The sequence below is a fragment of the Solanum dulcamara genome, chromosome 8 (assembly GCF_947179165.1).
Source record: "Solanum dulcamara chromosome 8, daSolDulc1.2, whole genome shotgun sequence".
Lineage (NCBI taxonomy): Eukaryota > Viridiplantae > Streptophyta > Magnoliopsida > Solanales > Solanaceae > Solanum > Solanum dulcamara.
This window is the reverse complement of record NC_077244.1, coordinates 46,182,664-46,197,345: the sequence shown is the minus strand read 5'-3', so window position 1 is coordinate 46,197,345 and position 14,682 is coordinate 46,182,664. Positions and strand designations below refer to the sequence as shown.

At 34.2% G+C, this 14,682-nt stretch overlaps 2 protein-coding genes across 4 annotated transcripts; both read left to right on the top strand.

The window, feature by feature from the left end:
• Nucleotides 1-818: 818 nt before the first annotated feature.
• On the top strand, nt 819-5,416 carry LOC129901200 (uncharacterized). 2 transcript variants are annotated; one of them, XR_008769789.1, is made up of 2 exons: nt 819-1,218; nt 4,979-5,416. XR_008769789.1 is itself a non-coding variant. In XM_055976321.1 (2 exons), exons 1-2 carry the CDS (start codon nt 1,040-1,042, stop codon nt 5,305-5,307), a joined length of 369 nt encoding a protein of 122 aa, XP_055832296.1. In that variant the 5' UTR covers nt 819-1,039; the 3' UTR covers nt 5,308-5,416. The 2 variants fall into 2 exon arrangements, 1 of the variants encoding a protein (XP_055832296.1); XM_055976321.1 differs by having other exon boundaries at nt 5,118-5,416.
• Nucleotides 5,417-6,242: 826 nt separating this feature from the next.
• Nucleotides 6,243-12,822, top strand: LOC129900470 (mini-chromosome maintenance complex-binding protein). Of its 2 annotated transcripts, XM_055975453.1 has the most exons (15): nt 6,243-6,350; nt 7,871-8,010; nt 8,096-8,209; nt 8,294-8,407; nt 9,019-9,150; nt 9,266-9,310; nt 9,487-9,597; nt 9,684-9,842; nt 10,425-10,499; nt 10,977-11,090; nt 11,190-11,392; nt 11,488-11,623; nt 11,832-12,059; nt 12,340-12,407; nt 12,490-12,822. In XM_055975453.1, the coding sequence occupies exons 3-15, from the start codon at nt 8,162-8,164 to the stop codon at nt 12,611-12,613; spliced, it is 1,557 nt and encodes a 518-aa protein (XP_055831428.1). In that variant the 5' UTR covers nt 6,243-6,350; nt 7,871-8,010; nt 8,096-8,161; the 3' UTR covers nt 12,614-12,822. The 2 variants fall into 2 exon arrangements, with proteins under 2 accessions (XP_055831428.1, XP_055831427.1); XM_055975452.1 differs by lacking the exon at nt 6,243-6,350 and having other exon boundaries at nt 7,686-8,010.
• Nucleotides 12,823-14,682: the final 1,860 nt, after the last annotated feature.

Below are 14,682 nucleotides of genomic sequence, written 5' to 3'. Positions count from 1 at the left end.
ATAATTTCATATATAAAAATGTAAACGAAATCGCGTAATTAGTTTTAAATATAAAGCCAAAAAACCTCAAAATTTGCTCCAGCATTTTTAATATTTTATAATTGAATTAATGATACATGTGATGCATAATCATAATTAGGAATATAATTGAAGGTTAATCATGACGCAATCTATATATGTATATTTTTATTTTATAATAATTTATCATTTAATTTTTGTGCATAAATAAAAAAATAAAGATTTTTCCTAATAAAATCTCAATAGTGTCTTTTATAAAATTAATATTGTTGGTGATCATAGCTAATTAATTAACTACCAACAATATTTTGATATTAGAAGAAAGAAAGAAAATTATTTTTTCTTAATACTAACTGCGCATCGCACGGATACTTATATTAATATATATAGCATGCAAAAGGTAAAATGATATTCCATTGAAAATGTATGAAATACGTTGATTGTAGGAGATTATATACACACGTCAAGTAGTTTAACGAATCAAATGTTATATATTAATGGTTCAAGAATACTTTATATTAATTAAAGAAATACCGTTCAATTCAAGTATTAAATATGTTGATATTATAAGGTAATCAATATCTATTACTATATTTGGAGATATATATAAAATCGATCTCAAGAGGTCGATATATTTAGATTATTATTTAATTTAAATAATATCAATTTCTCGATATCGATATTTATTAAAGATATTTAATAATTTTAATTGACAATATCGACCTCAATTTAGAACTTTTTGTTTTTGAAAAAAAATTATCAAACTTCCGAAAGTCAATAATTTTATTATTAGCCGGCAATTGTTTTCCCCAATCCCTCAAAACTCTGAAGTGTTCTCTCATGTGAAAGGAATTGAGGAGGACTGAGAGACACATTTTTATTTTTTTTGTTTTCATCTTCTTCTTCTTTCTCTTTTCAGTGCCCGCGTCAACAGCGTGAGAGTGCGAAGGCCTAACTGTTCGGGTACCCATTGAGATGGAGGGCCAAAGCCTTGTGAAGCAGAAGACTGACTTCACTGAAAATGATCAATGGACCCATTAAAACTTTCTTAATTGAGGCAGAAGACTGCTCGCAATCACAGTCTCTGCTCGTGTACGCTGCTCGCAACTCACACATCGCAGTCGCAGCAGGTCGCATGTCTGCGTCGCAACCCACCGCACGTTACATCACGCCTCACGTCGCAACAGAGCAATCTCAAAGGTAATGGTTATTTGCTCGATTGTCTCGGGACTTTCTTTTGGTAAAACACCTAATGGTGTTATTGCTGCACTGTGTTTTTTTCAATTTTGGCTTGGTTTTTCACTGAGATCAATTGACTTGAGCCGCACAAAGCTGCCAATATTTTCAGGCAGCCAACCAGTAAACTTGTTTTTGTGTAAATTAATTGACCTCAAAGAATATAAACCCTCAATTGCTTTAAGAATCTCACCCTCCAATAAATTCTCAGAACCATCAAGAGATTGAAGAGAGTTTAGGGACCATAAAACTGAGGGCAATTGACCCAAAAGGCGATTGGATAAGAAGTTAACCCTTTCGAGTGTTGAGCAAAAGGTTAAAGATTGAGGGATTTGTCCAGTGAGATTATTGTTGGCAAAGGAAACAGATTGTAGAGAGGTATAATGTTGAAAGAATTCATCAGGGATTGATCGTAACAAAGTGTTGTGACTCAAATCAATAATCCTCAAGCTAGGTATTTGGGATAGAATGGGATTGATAATGGGACTCTGTTGTCCACATTTCTCCCTTATACATGTACAGCTTCATGAAGAGTTTTGTAAATCTATATGATGAAGCTTTTCAAAAGTATGCTAGCTGTAAAATGGAAGTCTGGTGGGACCAATTATATCTTAGAGGAATTATATATAAAGTTATATAGTTAAAACTAGTTAGAGTTAATGTGGTTTAGTTGTTAAAGTAAGTTGAAATGAAGTTTATTTAACCCCTAGTTTGATTTATTATTTGAAATAATGTGTTTTAGTTGCTAAAGTAAGTTGAAATAAAGTTTAAAATTATCATTATTGTTTGTGTAGATGGAACCTAAGCGTAGTTGGATGTATAATGGAAATAATCATAGTCAAGCGGGTATGATTCCAGAATTTGCAGGTGGTGTCACTTGTTTTGTAAATCATGCAAAGACACTTGATACGTTTTTAAATTCAGGATTAATTAGGTGTCCTTGTATTAATTGTGAAAACGTGAGATATCAAATAGCGAAGAATGTTTCTATGCATCTTATGATGAATGGGTTAAAATCAGGGTATACAATTTGGACTAATCATGGTGAAGTTGAAAGTGATGATATGTTTAATAATTTTGTTGTCAGTGAAAGTAGTAGATCTACGGAGCATAATTATGTCCAAGGTTTTATAATATCGGATATGGTTGATGATGCTTTTGGGATGCACTTCGATTTTGAATTTGGGGAAAATGTAGAAGAAGCTCCCAATGAAGAAGCAAACACCTTTTATGAACAATTGAGTGATTCTAGTCGTTCTTTGTTGAACGGGAGTCCGCACTCTCAATTGCCTGTTGCAGTTAGATTGTTAAGTATCAAATCTAACTTATTTGTTCGTGCCTGTTGGCCTTCTTTAACTTATTTGCTCAATCCCCTTCACCATTGGCATCCAGCTTTCCATGATCTATTTTTATAGTTTGATGACAATAGGGAGTTCTTCAACTCCATTTTGTGTTTGGGTAGATTTGAGGTTATTGAGGTTACTCATTAATTGGTTCGTGCAGTTCAAGGGTCACAAAGAGGCTTTTCTTGTTCTGTTTGAGAGCGCAATGTTGGTGATATCCTTGTTATCCTTGATGAGTAAGCACTCCTCACTTCCAACCCAGAGGTTGTGAGCTCGAGTCACCAAGAGAGCAAAAAAGGTGGGAGCTCCTAAGGGAGGGGTAAAAAAACAAAAAAAGAATTGTCATTGTTGATACATCTGAAAAAAATCAAATTCTTGACTTCATTTTTCTCACATTTATATATCAATTAATGCTTGATTCATTGAAAACTCAGGAGCTGAATCAAGCATGTGGCGCATATGTGTGGTACAATTTATAGCTTTTGTATGTACATATATTTTTTTTGTGCCCTCTTATGATATGAATGTTAGATTTCTTTTAGTGCCCTTGATCTTTTTGAAAAGGTATTTGTTAGTGTATTTGACTGGTTTGTTTTCATAGTTTCTTTGATGCTTGTCCTTTTTCTTTAAAAGCAACTACTATACCTCAATCCCAAACTGGTTGGTATTGGTTTTATGAATTCACTTTCTACTTCACTTCATCTGAACCTGTCTTTTGCCAATATTCAATAATTTAGGTTCTAACATTAGAAGTCTTCTACATTTTCTACTAATAGAAATTTGTAACAAGATTAAAAAGACAACTACTGAATGTTGGACCTAATGTAAGTTTACAAATATCAACAAGCATTGACCCCAACTAATTTATGTTGTCTATATGGATCTTTTTATTTTATCATGATCTATTTTTCGCTAAGTCTGGTAGGATTCAATGAGATTGTAGATCTTTTGAGATAACTTTCGTCCATTTGATTATAGGTGCGTCTTGTCTCATTTTTTTCGTATGAAAGGATAAATGCATTTGCCTACTGAATTTATTGAGAAAAAACTCAATAAGGTCATGAATCACACATTTCTGAGCTAGCATGATCCTCACTTGTGGTAGTGAGAATTTGTTCTTATATATGAGTTTTGGGCCATAAATATTTAATTGTTCATGGTCAATATGGCACTTCATGCTATTATTGTAACTGTGAGAATGGTTTATTAGGGCCCTACAATTGGTTGTTATATATCAATTATCATCTATCATCAATGAGATATTATTGGTCACTGCACGAGTTTTGTGAGATTCAACCTTTTCGGCTGAGTTTTATATTTCTGTTGAAAACTTTAGTTTTGCTAGTTTCTGTTTTACACTGGTTCAGGTTGGTGCTCAAGTAGGCTAATCTTTCTTCGGGATTCTCTTGTCATTTGTGAATTGTGATTAGAGAATCTCGGGGTTCTGCACTTAGCTTGTAAGAATTAAAATCCACCCTCTCCCCCCAAAAGAAAAGAAAGAATGTATTTCTTAGATATAAACCACATCAAATTTAAGTTACCTTTGTATTCTTTTTTTAATTTCATGCTAATGAGGTGGTTAGCGGGTTTCTACAGCAATTACTATGCTTCAATGTCAAACAAGTTGGGATCGGCTATAAGAATCTTTGTTGTCCATGTCACTCCATTTAAGCTCTTCTCAGATCGATATTTTAAAAAATAAAATGGTTGGAGGGTTTTTAAATAGAAGAAATTGTGATGATGTGTTACACTAACTGCTTTGCTCTATTTTAACTAAGTATTGTGGAGAAAGATGTCAAGAGATGTAGAAGAGATGGACCACTCTCTTCCTCATGCTGATCATCAAAAAGTAGGAAATGTATTGACTAAAATAAGAGGAATGGAGTACATACAAGATTTAAAAGAGAGAATTTTAGTCTCATGTCTAGATAAGGTATCTTAATTATTATCACGTCTGAATAAAAAACCTCATGTCTGAACAAGGTACTTTAATTTCTATTAAGTTTGTGTGTGCATGTTAATAGGTTAATTGAAAATACATGATGAGGCATCATAAATATCACTAGAATTACATATGAATTTGGTTATTGGGAATTTGATAATATTGGTTTGGATCATCCATGTCTTTCTTTAGGATAAAATTTAAATGAATTTTAGCATCCATTGATCCTTGTGTGATAGTAATTTACTTCACAACATGTCTGTTAACAATGTCACATCATCTATTTGGGCTTAAAAGTTGGATTTATGTTGTTGCTGTCAGTTTGTCTTTAGTTTTTCTCTGTATTTCGTATATTCTTTTTCTTTATCTTCAACTTGTTTGTTGTTTCCATCGATGTACTTGTTTCAGCCGTAGAGAAAAATCTATATGTGCTTTGCAGGTATTCTTATGTGACATAAATTGGCAATAACAGTTTGGTGCCTCATTAAAGAGAACTACTCTGTTTTCTATTGATGCACTCTGATGGACTAGTGGAAGTCACATGATATCTTTGCTCACTGTCGAGCTTGCTGCATTAGAGGAAAGAGAGAAGAAGAGAGACGAGCAGATGACAGTAGCAAAGGAGGTAGAAACAAGAGGTATGCAACGCTTCAGGCTCAACTAAATTCTCTTTTGGAATCGGGAAATATTATTTCTCCATGTCTTGTTGATACACGTCGAGGTCAAGTGGATGGAACCAAAGAGGAGAGTGAGGGTGATGAGGAATAGTTGTATCTATTACCTAGACATTTCAGATTTTGTATTTATAGTTTGTATACTTTTTAAATTGTTTGATCCTATTTTAGTTTAATTTGAATGAATTCAAGTTTAATTTGAATTAGTTTAAGTTTATTTTGAAGTAGTGTAACGTAAATATAGAAAAATATCATGTTGGCAGCTCTTTGAGCTAGTTTGATTGAAATATACAGGTGGGCAAAAAAAAATAGCAGCAATTTGCTACAATCCGACCACCGAAGGTCTGAATTATTAAAGTAAAAAATATTTTTTTTTGAATAATATCGACTTCCCGAAGTCAAAATTTCAAAAATAAATTAAAAATTAATATTAATTAATACTGACTATTGTTGCAGAAAACCGACCACCGAAGGTCTGAATTATTAAAGTAAAAAATAAAATTTTTGAATAATATCGACTTCCCAAAGTCAAAATTTCAAAAATAAATTAAAAAAATAATATTAGTAAGTCAAAATTTCAAAAAAAAATTAAAAAATTAATATTAATTAATACTTACTATTGGAGTTGGAATTGCAAAAAGTAAAAAATAACAATCAATAATACCGACTTCTGAAAGTTGAAATTTTTTTTAAAAAAATGATTACCGACCACTAGAGGTTGGAATATAAAAAATTAAAATAATGTAAATCAACAATTTTGACCTCCGGAAGTTGGAATCTCAAAAAATAAAATAAAAATAAAATAAAAAATATCGACCTCTGGAAGTCGGAATCTTAAAAAACTAAAATAATAAAATAAATAATGTCAACCTCTTATAGTCGGTATTAATATAATACATATTTTAAAATATTAAAAATAAAAAATAAACACATATATAATAGCGACATCGGGAAGTCGAAAACAAATAAAATAAATTTTCAAATTCATAATTTTTGACTTAAAATAAAAAATGACCTCCGAAAGTCTGTAAATATCGACCTCTAGAGGTCGGTATTGAGAGGCGATCAAGCTTTTCAGACATCAGCTTGGAAGTCGGTATTCTGGAAATACCAACATCTGGAAGGCAGTATTTTGAGGTTGGTTTTCCCTGATTTTTTAGCAGTTCGATTGAAGTTCCTGTCGCTCTTCCTCCCACGATCATTTTAGAGTTATGATTTCTCACAGTAAGATGCCATTCAGTGGAGGTTACCTCTTGGCTATTCTGATTTTTCGAGGAAAAACCATGTTTTTCTGCTTTTAACCACGTCCCAAACTGATCATTCTTAATTGAACCTGATTGTATATCCTTCGGTCTTTGCACACAAATTTTATCATTATGTCCTAACAAACCACAATAATAGCATACATAAGGTAGACTTTCATATCTTAGTTCAACCCACGTAGTATCCATTCCTAACTTGATCAATTTACCTCTGGACAGTGGCGTGGTAATGTTCATCATGACTTTAAGCCTCATATACTGACCTTCTTTGCTTTCATTTGCGGGAATCGCACCCGACATCCTTAGACATCCAGTGCAAAGGGATGTTCCATAATTGAACCCACATATTACATACATTAAACATGGGAGAATACTCTTCAATCCTGGTTCCCAAGGATGAATATTAAAGAGATATTTTTCATATAACCATGATGTACAAAATAACACTTTATCCATATTTTCCTTGTCCTTAAAGATGAACTAGAAAAAATTTCACCCGACTTCCTTTACCTGCAAGCTTACTTGGTTTCCCCGGGCCAGAGGCATAGTGTTCTTGACACCTTGAAAATTTACTCTTTTCTTTTTATCAGAAATCACCTTGCCAAAAAGACTTACCTCACAATCCTTCATGCTAGACAGAATATCTGGAGCTTCAATTGATACAACCTTCCTCCATAAGAATGAATTGTTGTAGTCGTCCAGTAATTTTCTCTTCCATTTCGGATTGTAAGGCTTGCTTCAACTGGGATTGTTTTATTGCTGGATGTAGCGTAAATTGCAACGAAATCTGACCCCTTTGATAACTGAAATTTGTTTAGGGTTTTGGAAGAGAAAACGAAGAATTCAAAATTGAGAAAATACAGATGTTTAGAGTGATTGGTTAGTAGGTATACTGGTAGATGTGCTTGAGAATTGAGGTTCAAGAAAGTAATTTAAGATAGTTTTATGTATATTTTTGCTGATAGTAGGCAAAAAACTAAAGCCCCACTAAAAAAGTGGGAAAAATCTAGTAAGGTTGAGGGGAGTGAAATTGGGCTTTATATTAGGAGTTTGATTATAGACATAGTATTTGTTATAATTTAACATTTAGTGATTTATTGTAATTTTTAAAATTATAATTGTGTTCATTAAATATAGCTAATGTTTGACTTTGTTGTGTAATTTTTCCTTCTATGTAAGGGTCTAAACCTGGGCCCAAAACTTATAAGTGGACTTAAACCCCCAACGGGCCGAATTGGCGGGAAATCCCACAACTTGGCGGGAAATGCACACCTACTTAGAACAATTTATAGGGAAATCATCAACTGCCATTCTCCTTCAACCCTATAACTCTCTTGCTTTTCTTTTTCCGGTGAATACAATCAACAATGGTGGGACTACTTTACGATTTCCTAGCAAATCCACTGGGAGCCGTCCGATTGACATTTGATAAAGCGGTAGCTACAGGCTCCGATCCAGCCGTGTTCGACGGCAAGGACTGGGGCGCCACTGATCTATTCAGGCAGTTCCTCTTTGACGATGGCGGCCTTTCTCAGGTTTCGTCCTGAAACACCCGACAGTTCTATTTTTCCCTTATATTTGAGATAGTAGCTGATTAGTTGTAGTATCTTGTTTTTATAGGTTCCATTTCTGAATCCTTCAACTATTACAACTGTGCAACCTAATACTCTTGTTAGATTTCGGGGAATGATACAAGATATGCTAGGAAATGAATTATATGTTGGTACATACAAGGTACAGTACCATTTTTGTGCTTTATTTCTCGCTTACAGAGTACTTGTGTCTTCTTTACCCATTTTTTTAATGATCTGATTCAAGGATGGAGAAACTTGGAGAACGAATAAGTTTGGTGACTTCTTTCAATTCCCTATGGCTACGGATTCTTCACCTGACATGCGAGTGTGGGAGCGGCGTTTACTTTACTGTGTTCCTGTGAGTCTTGAAAACCTTGCTACTTTCTTTTTTATCCACTAGACATACTGCCATTACTTGTTAAAAGTAATGATAAATTAAATTGGTAACCTGTTTTTAGGGAGTATTTATTGAAACGATATCTTATACTCTAATTCATTGGTAGGATGAAATTTCCTAAGTTTGATTCCGAGTAGGAAATATAATCTCTTTGTTAGAGAGTTGTTTTGTTCCAATTAGATCTCCTTTTCTATATAATTTTTTTTTCACATTGGTGGGATAAAAAAATTTCTGAAATTCATGTTAAATTATGATTCTATTATGTATCATGTGAACATCTGATTGGAAGGAAATAAGTGATGATTTGAAGGAAGAAAGCACGGTTTTCTTTTGTGAAGAACATGTCTTCAAAATCTACATTTATGGTGGAATAGTAGTTGGATAGATGATGAAAATCATTTTTTATCTTTTGGATTATGGAAGAAGATTTAATGCTGTAATTCTTTTGCTAGACAATGTGGTTCTCAGTATCCTGTTGTTACTATTTAAATTCAAAAAAGAAACCCATGTTTACGTCTGTTTTTATTCTTGAGGAACATAATTATTTAATTGGTTTTCTTGTGTTGCTTTAGGTTCCAGGGCAGAATTCATGGATTGAACATTCTTCTGAGTCCCTGCTCAATCCAAGTTCAATATCCTCATCTCCACAAAGGGAGAAACGCCATAGGGAGGATGATACAGCAATTAATGACATGGATATGCAAGTATGTTCCATTTGTTTGTCTGGATGTACCGAAGTTAAACTTTTGCTAGTATAATCAACTAGTTGACTAATAGGCATATGCATATAAGGCATTTTAATGATTTGTTTATTGATAGGTCACAAATGAGGAGGTTCATGCTTCCACATCCAATAAAAAGATGGTATGTCACACTGAGTTTGTTATTACTTCTATATCTTACTCTATTCAACTACCAATCACTAGCTGTCCTTGACTTGAAAATTGTGGATGTAAACTTCTGGTTTCGTTGGTTCTTTTTATCACATTGTTATCCATCAACATCTGATTAAGCTTCTCGATTTTTTGTTAACACAACAGCGTGAGGATGGAATCACTTCCAATCCAGGGGACACTCCAACTGCAGACATTGGTTCAGCTACGAGTGTGCTTCCATATTTTGACAGAACTTCTTTACCATGTCTTGTGAAGGTAAATCTTGAGTTGCTAGTTTAAGCTGAAGTTTGCCCGTGCACCTTTTTTGCTGAAATTTTACTGGTATATTTGTAATCTCACAGATATACGACTCTCCTGAATCTGATTTGAAGCTAAATGATGTTTTTGAGTTCATTGGTGTCTTCACATTTGATCCGGAGTTTCCGGTAGACAAAAATGATAACAATGATTTGGAGAGCATTTTGGATGATGATACCCGGATTCAGATGCCTCCAAGCAAGGTATTTTTCCTTTAATGTTTTTATTTGTTGAGGCCTTCTTTAATCATATGGACTGTGAGTTTTAGGGTGTCAGAATTGTGGAATAATTATCATTATCTGTCATCACTGGCTTTGTTACTTGATTATGGAATATTAGTATGTCATTCTGTTTTGGGGAATAAAGTAAAAGGGAACATCACAGTTTAGAATTCACTCCATTCTATAGCACATACAAGGACATAGATCAGGGTACTGCATTTTTCTGTGCAAGGGAAGCCACTGCAATTGCTCCTGGTATCTATATCTATTAGATCACTTGATGGCTACAGTGGTTTAAGCTAAAACCAAGAATAAATTGACATCTGGTAGGAGCTAAATCAAGACTGATTCTGTTGAGAGGCCAGTGGTGTAAAAACATTCAAGTCTCCGAGTACACCATATCTGGTTTAACTTTATTAGTGTTTTGTTTCCCGACTGGTCTTCCAGTTGTTATTTCCTTTTTATTCTTTCTTTGGTTTGAATACTTTAATGCGAATGTATTCCTGCTGCCAAGTTTCTACCACTGTGGTAATAAAGGCACTTTAAGAGGCTTCTCTGTTTCAGGTACCTCGACTCCATTGCCTTATTCACAGGAAGCTTTCCACTCAAGACTTTATTACAGGTTCACCCACACTCGAGGTATGTAGCTCTTGTTATTTTTACCTAGTATGGAAGTCGCGTATTAGGGTAGAAGATTAGTAGGTATGGAGTATTTTCTTGTTTTTCGAGGGGTTTAGCCGTTTTCTTATAGTGTTTTGCTTTTGATTCCACCATCACTTGTTGATTGTGTTTAGGTTATCGCATTATTTTGTGGTTACTGTTTCTTTATTAGTTGTTTCTCCACTGTCGGTTTCCCTTTTTCATCATTCGGATATGTTATACTCGAGCCGACCTCCAGAAACAGTTTCCTTACCTCCACGAGGTAGGGGTATGGTCTTCGTACACTCTACCCTCTCCAGATCTGGGTATGTTGTTGTTGTAGTCTTTTTTTTGGGGTAGGAGGAGTTAGCGTAGGAGGGTTGCCAATGTGGTTTGTGAGCATAAAATATTCTTGCATTGTAGACTAAGTACTTTTTTTGTGAATGATGATCCTTGTTCTACTTATGATTGTTGCAGCTTAAATCCCAACTGATGAAAGCAATAAGGGAAGCTCTATTAGGGCATCTCACGACGATCCTAGGAAATGATGGTGTTGCAGCTAATTTCATGTTATTGCATCTGTTGTCTAAGGCATGAAAATGACTCATTTTTCTTACCTGTAGCTGGATATTTTATAGACTTTTGTTATGTGAGATACTAATATCATGTACATTCTCCTTTTCTTTTCAGGTGCATGCTAGAGTGGATTCAATTGCCGTTGGAAAGCTTTCCTTGAACCTAACATGTTTTAACAAGGAAACCCTGTCTGTTTATGGTCATCGTCTTAATCTTGTGCTCAAGAACCTTCTACCGTTCACACATTGTGTACCTTTAACAGTGGATTACCTTAACAAAACTCATCTTGCCCCAAAAAAAGATTATCAAACTAATAGGTACAGCAGTTCAATATGATAAACCAGATTTACTGATTTTTATGTTCAGTTGAATATCATTGGTCATTTGTGTAACTTTGTGGTGAATGCTTCAGGCTGGCATCAGGGATCCTGCAACTTGCTGAAGGCTCTCATTTAACTATTGATGAGACACAATTACAAGCAGGGACACTTAATTCTACTGGGATTGAGAATGCAAGAGTCCTGAAATGCTTGTTGGAATGGCAAAAGGTAACAATGGATTGATGAACTTGCAAATATCCTTTCTCTTGTGTCCGTGTATTGGATGACAGTAGTCTATGCAAAAGCGATAGATAATAATATAGTATGATAATATTATCAGGTTAAGATTATTCATGCAGGTGGAGTTTATTCATAGTTGCTTTCATAACTGTGAGTACATCTTATAGCCAGTCTTTCTTCTTTTCTTTTTTTCTAGGTTGAATATGACTTCACTTATTATAAAATGGACATGCCTGCTGACATTCAGTTGCTAGTTCTTTCTGAGGGGAAATCCAATATACTCCCAGCAGATTTGGTTTTACCGTTTCGTCCATTGTCAGTAGATGCTGCTCAAGATGTTGAGATAGAAGTTCTGCGATCTTGGAGATGGTACCTCGCTACTATGAGATCATTGTCACACTCTATTGCGCAAGAGATGCAGAAGGTAAGAATTTATGATTGACATCACAGAAGATGAGTTTAAACACTTACCTGGAAACTCGCAAATGTGGGGTTACAATAAAATGGTTATCTTAGATTGGTTTGAACATTTTTCCATTTAAACACTTTTTTGCGTTACCCTGTTTTTGATAAATGATTATCAATAATCACTCTCCTTGGTAAAAGTCCCCTTGAAACTCTTATGCTTTATTGTTTGTGATCCAAAGTGGTGATCTTAAATCTTCCAAAGTTGTTTTGACTAATTATTGATTGCCATATCACAGTTCGTAGAAGATGACTTAGTAGCTGCGAGGCAGGCAGATAGAAACTTAAGTGGCCTAGATTTCAGCAGGTCAGTTGCAGTATTAGTTGAATTCATTTGCTGTTCATGTCACGCCACTGATTGTATTGAAGCCGGTGTTTTTGTTCTGCAGGTTGCTGACAATGGGTCGTCTTGTATCTCTAAGTTTTGGTGAAACCTCTTTAACACTCGAACATTGGCAAATGGCCAAAGAATTAGAGCGCCTCCGAAAGGAGCGATTACAGGGCAGTTTGTAAAGCAGTTTCTCACTTTGTATAAAAGATGATGTGCCTAATCCTGCAAGTTTTGCTGGTAGAGTGGACTGTTGTTCTGCTTAGCATTTCTCCAATTAAGGTCATGTTAATTTTCTGTTTCTTTTTGTTATACGCCCTATCATATCTATAGAACCTTGTTTGAGCTGGAGTTTGCACAAGTTCTTTATTTGAGTAGTTAACCAACCGATAAATGGAGTGGTTTTAATAAGGTACTTCAGTTTCCTTCAGCATTTTGCACGACTCGAACTGAAATTACAGATTCCCAAACTGAAACCTCAAGTGTATCTTCAACAGAAAATTATATATGATGTAATCAATTAATCGTAACCTGTTCCAGATGTTGTGTAATTAATTAATCACAACCTGTTTCAGATGTATTTCAAATAGCAAAATTGTATTTAGTACTGCTTAATTGGAACAAGGTTGAGGCAAGTGTCTAATCGGGCAAGTTTAAGGGATCGTATATGTGTTTGGTCTTTATAATATTTATGTTTACACTATAAACTCATTTGTCCAAAAACCATCACATATAATACTGATACCTTACAATCATCAATCGCCTTTCTCATGCTCACTTTGTAAGGAAAAAAGTTGAGGACAAAATACCAATAATAATATTTATTCCACCTTATATTTTGTTGATATTAAGTTAAAAGTAATCGACTACTACATTTATCAAGTTACAAGTATTTATTGATATTTATCAATTTGCAAGTACTTTTGTTTATATTTATTTCGTTGATATTAAGTCACAAGTAATCAACTACTACATTTATCATTCTTTTGTTCACTTGCCAAAAGGTGAAAACTGAATTGTTTATTGATTAATTCGGCGTTAAATTTCATATTTCAAGAGTGAAATCGATGATATTACCATTTTAAACACTTAAAGTCACAAAGTCTTTCTGCCAGAGGGTTTCCCCAAATTTTCAAATAAATCAAAAAGGTAATAAATTTTTGGGTGTGTTTGATAAGAAAGGAAAATATTTTTCAAAAATTATTTTCAATTTTTTTTTAATTATAGTCTAAAAAAGGACAGTCCGATGCACTAAAGCTCCCGCTATGCGCGGGGTCCGGGGAAGGGCCTGACCACAAGGGTCTATTGTACGTAGCTTTACCTTGCATTTCTGTCAGAGGTTGTTTTCAAGACTTGAACTCGTGACCTCCTGGTCACATGACAACAACTCTACCAATTAATTATAGTCCAATTTAAATAAATTTTGATGGCACCTTATCATTCCCATGCAAGGCAAACCACAACACAATATTCTAATTTGATATAAATCCAATAAGAATTAAGGAAATTTAACAAGATAATTTCGATAAAAATGTCAGAAATAAAATGAAGTCTGTACCACAATTCGAAATTTAGTATCACAATTGATAAGCAACTAAAGATAAAGGCATAATTGTCTAAGAAAATACATAACTATTCGAAATACACAATATTATTGTAAAGAGATGAACAATAAAGTAAAGGGATAGAAAGTCTTCACGTTACTTTGCAAACGAAGCTAATAGGCAATAGCTCACTGTTGGAGGCACGAATAACCTCTAAGCACCATCTTGAACCGCACTGTTACTCGAATTAGAACCTATACACAAAGCTCAGCTAACAGGCAATAGCTCACTGTTGGAGGCACAAACAACCCCTAAGCACCCTCTTGAACTGCATTGTTACTCAAATTAGAACCTATACACAAAGCTCAGCTAATAGGCAATAGCTCACTGTTGGAGGCAGGAACAACCTCTAACCACTCTCTTGAACCGCACCATTATTCAAATTAGAACCTATACACAAAGCTCAGAAAAGAAAAAAGGCAGTGAATGTTCAACAAGTATCATCGACCGTCCCTAATACAATAGTGATGAACGTTAAATAAAAATAACTAATTTCATTAATTTTATAATATAACCAAAAGACAACATGTGTAGAGTGTAGAACCCTCAAATAATTTACTTTCACAAATAAATCTCAAAAAATATGCATCAGCAGCTCAAATAATAATCACAAAACTTACATCGATTATGATCTAAAATAAAAATACAAA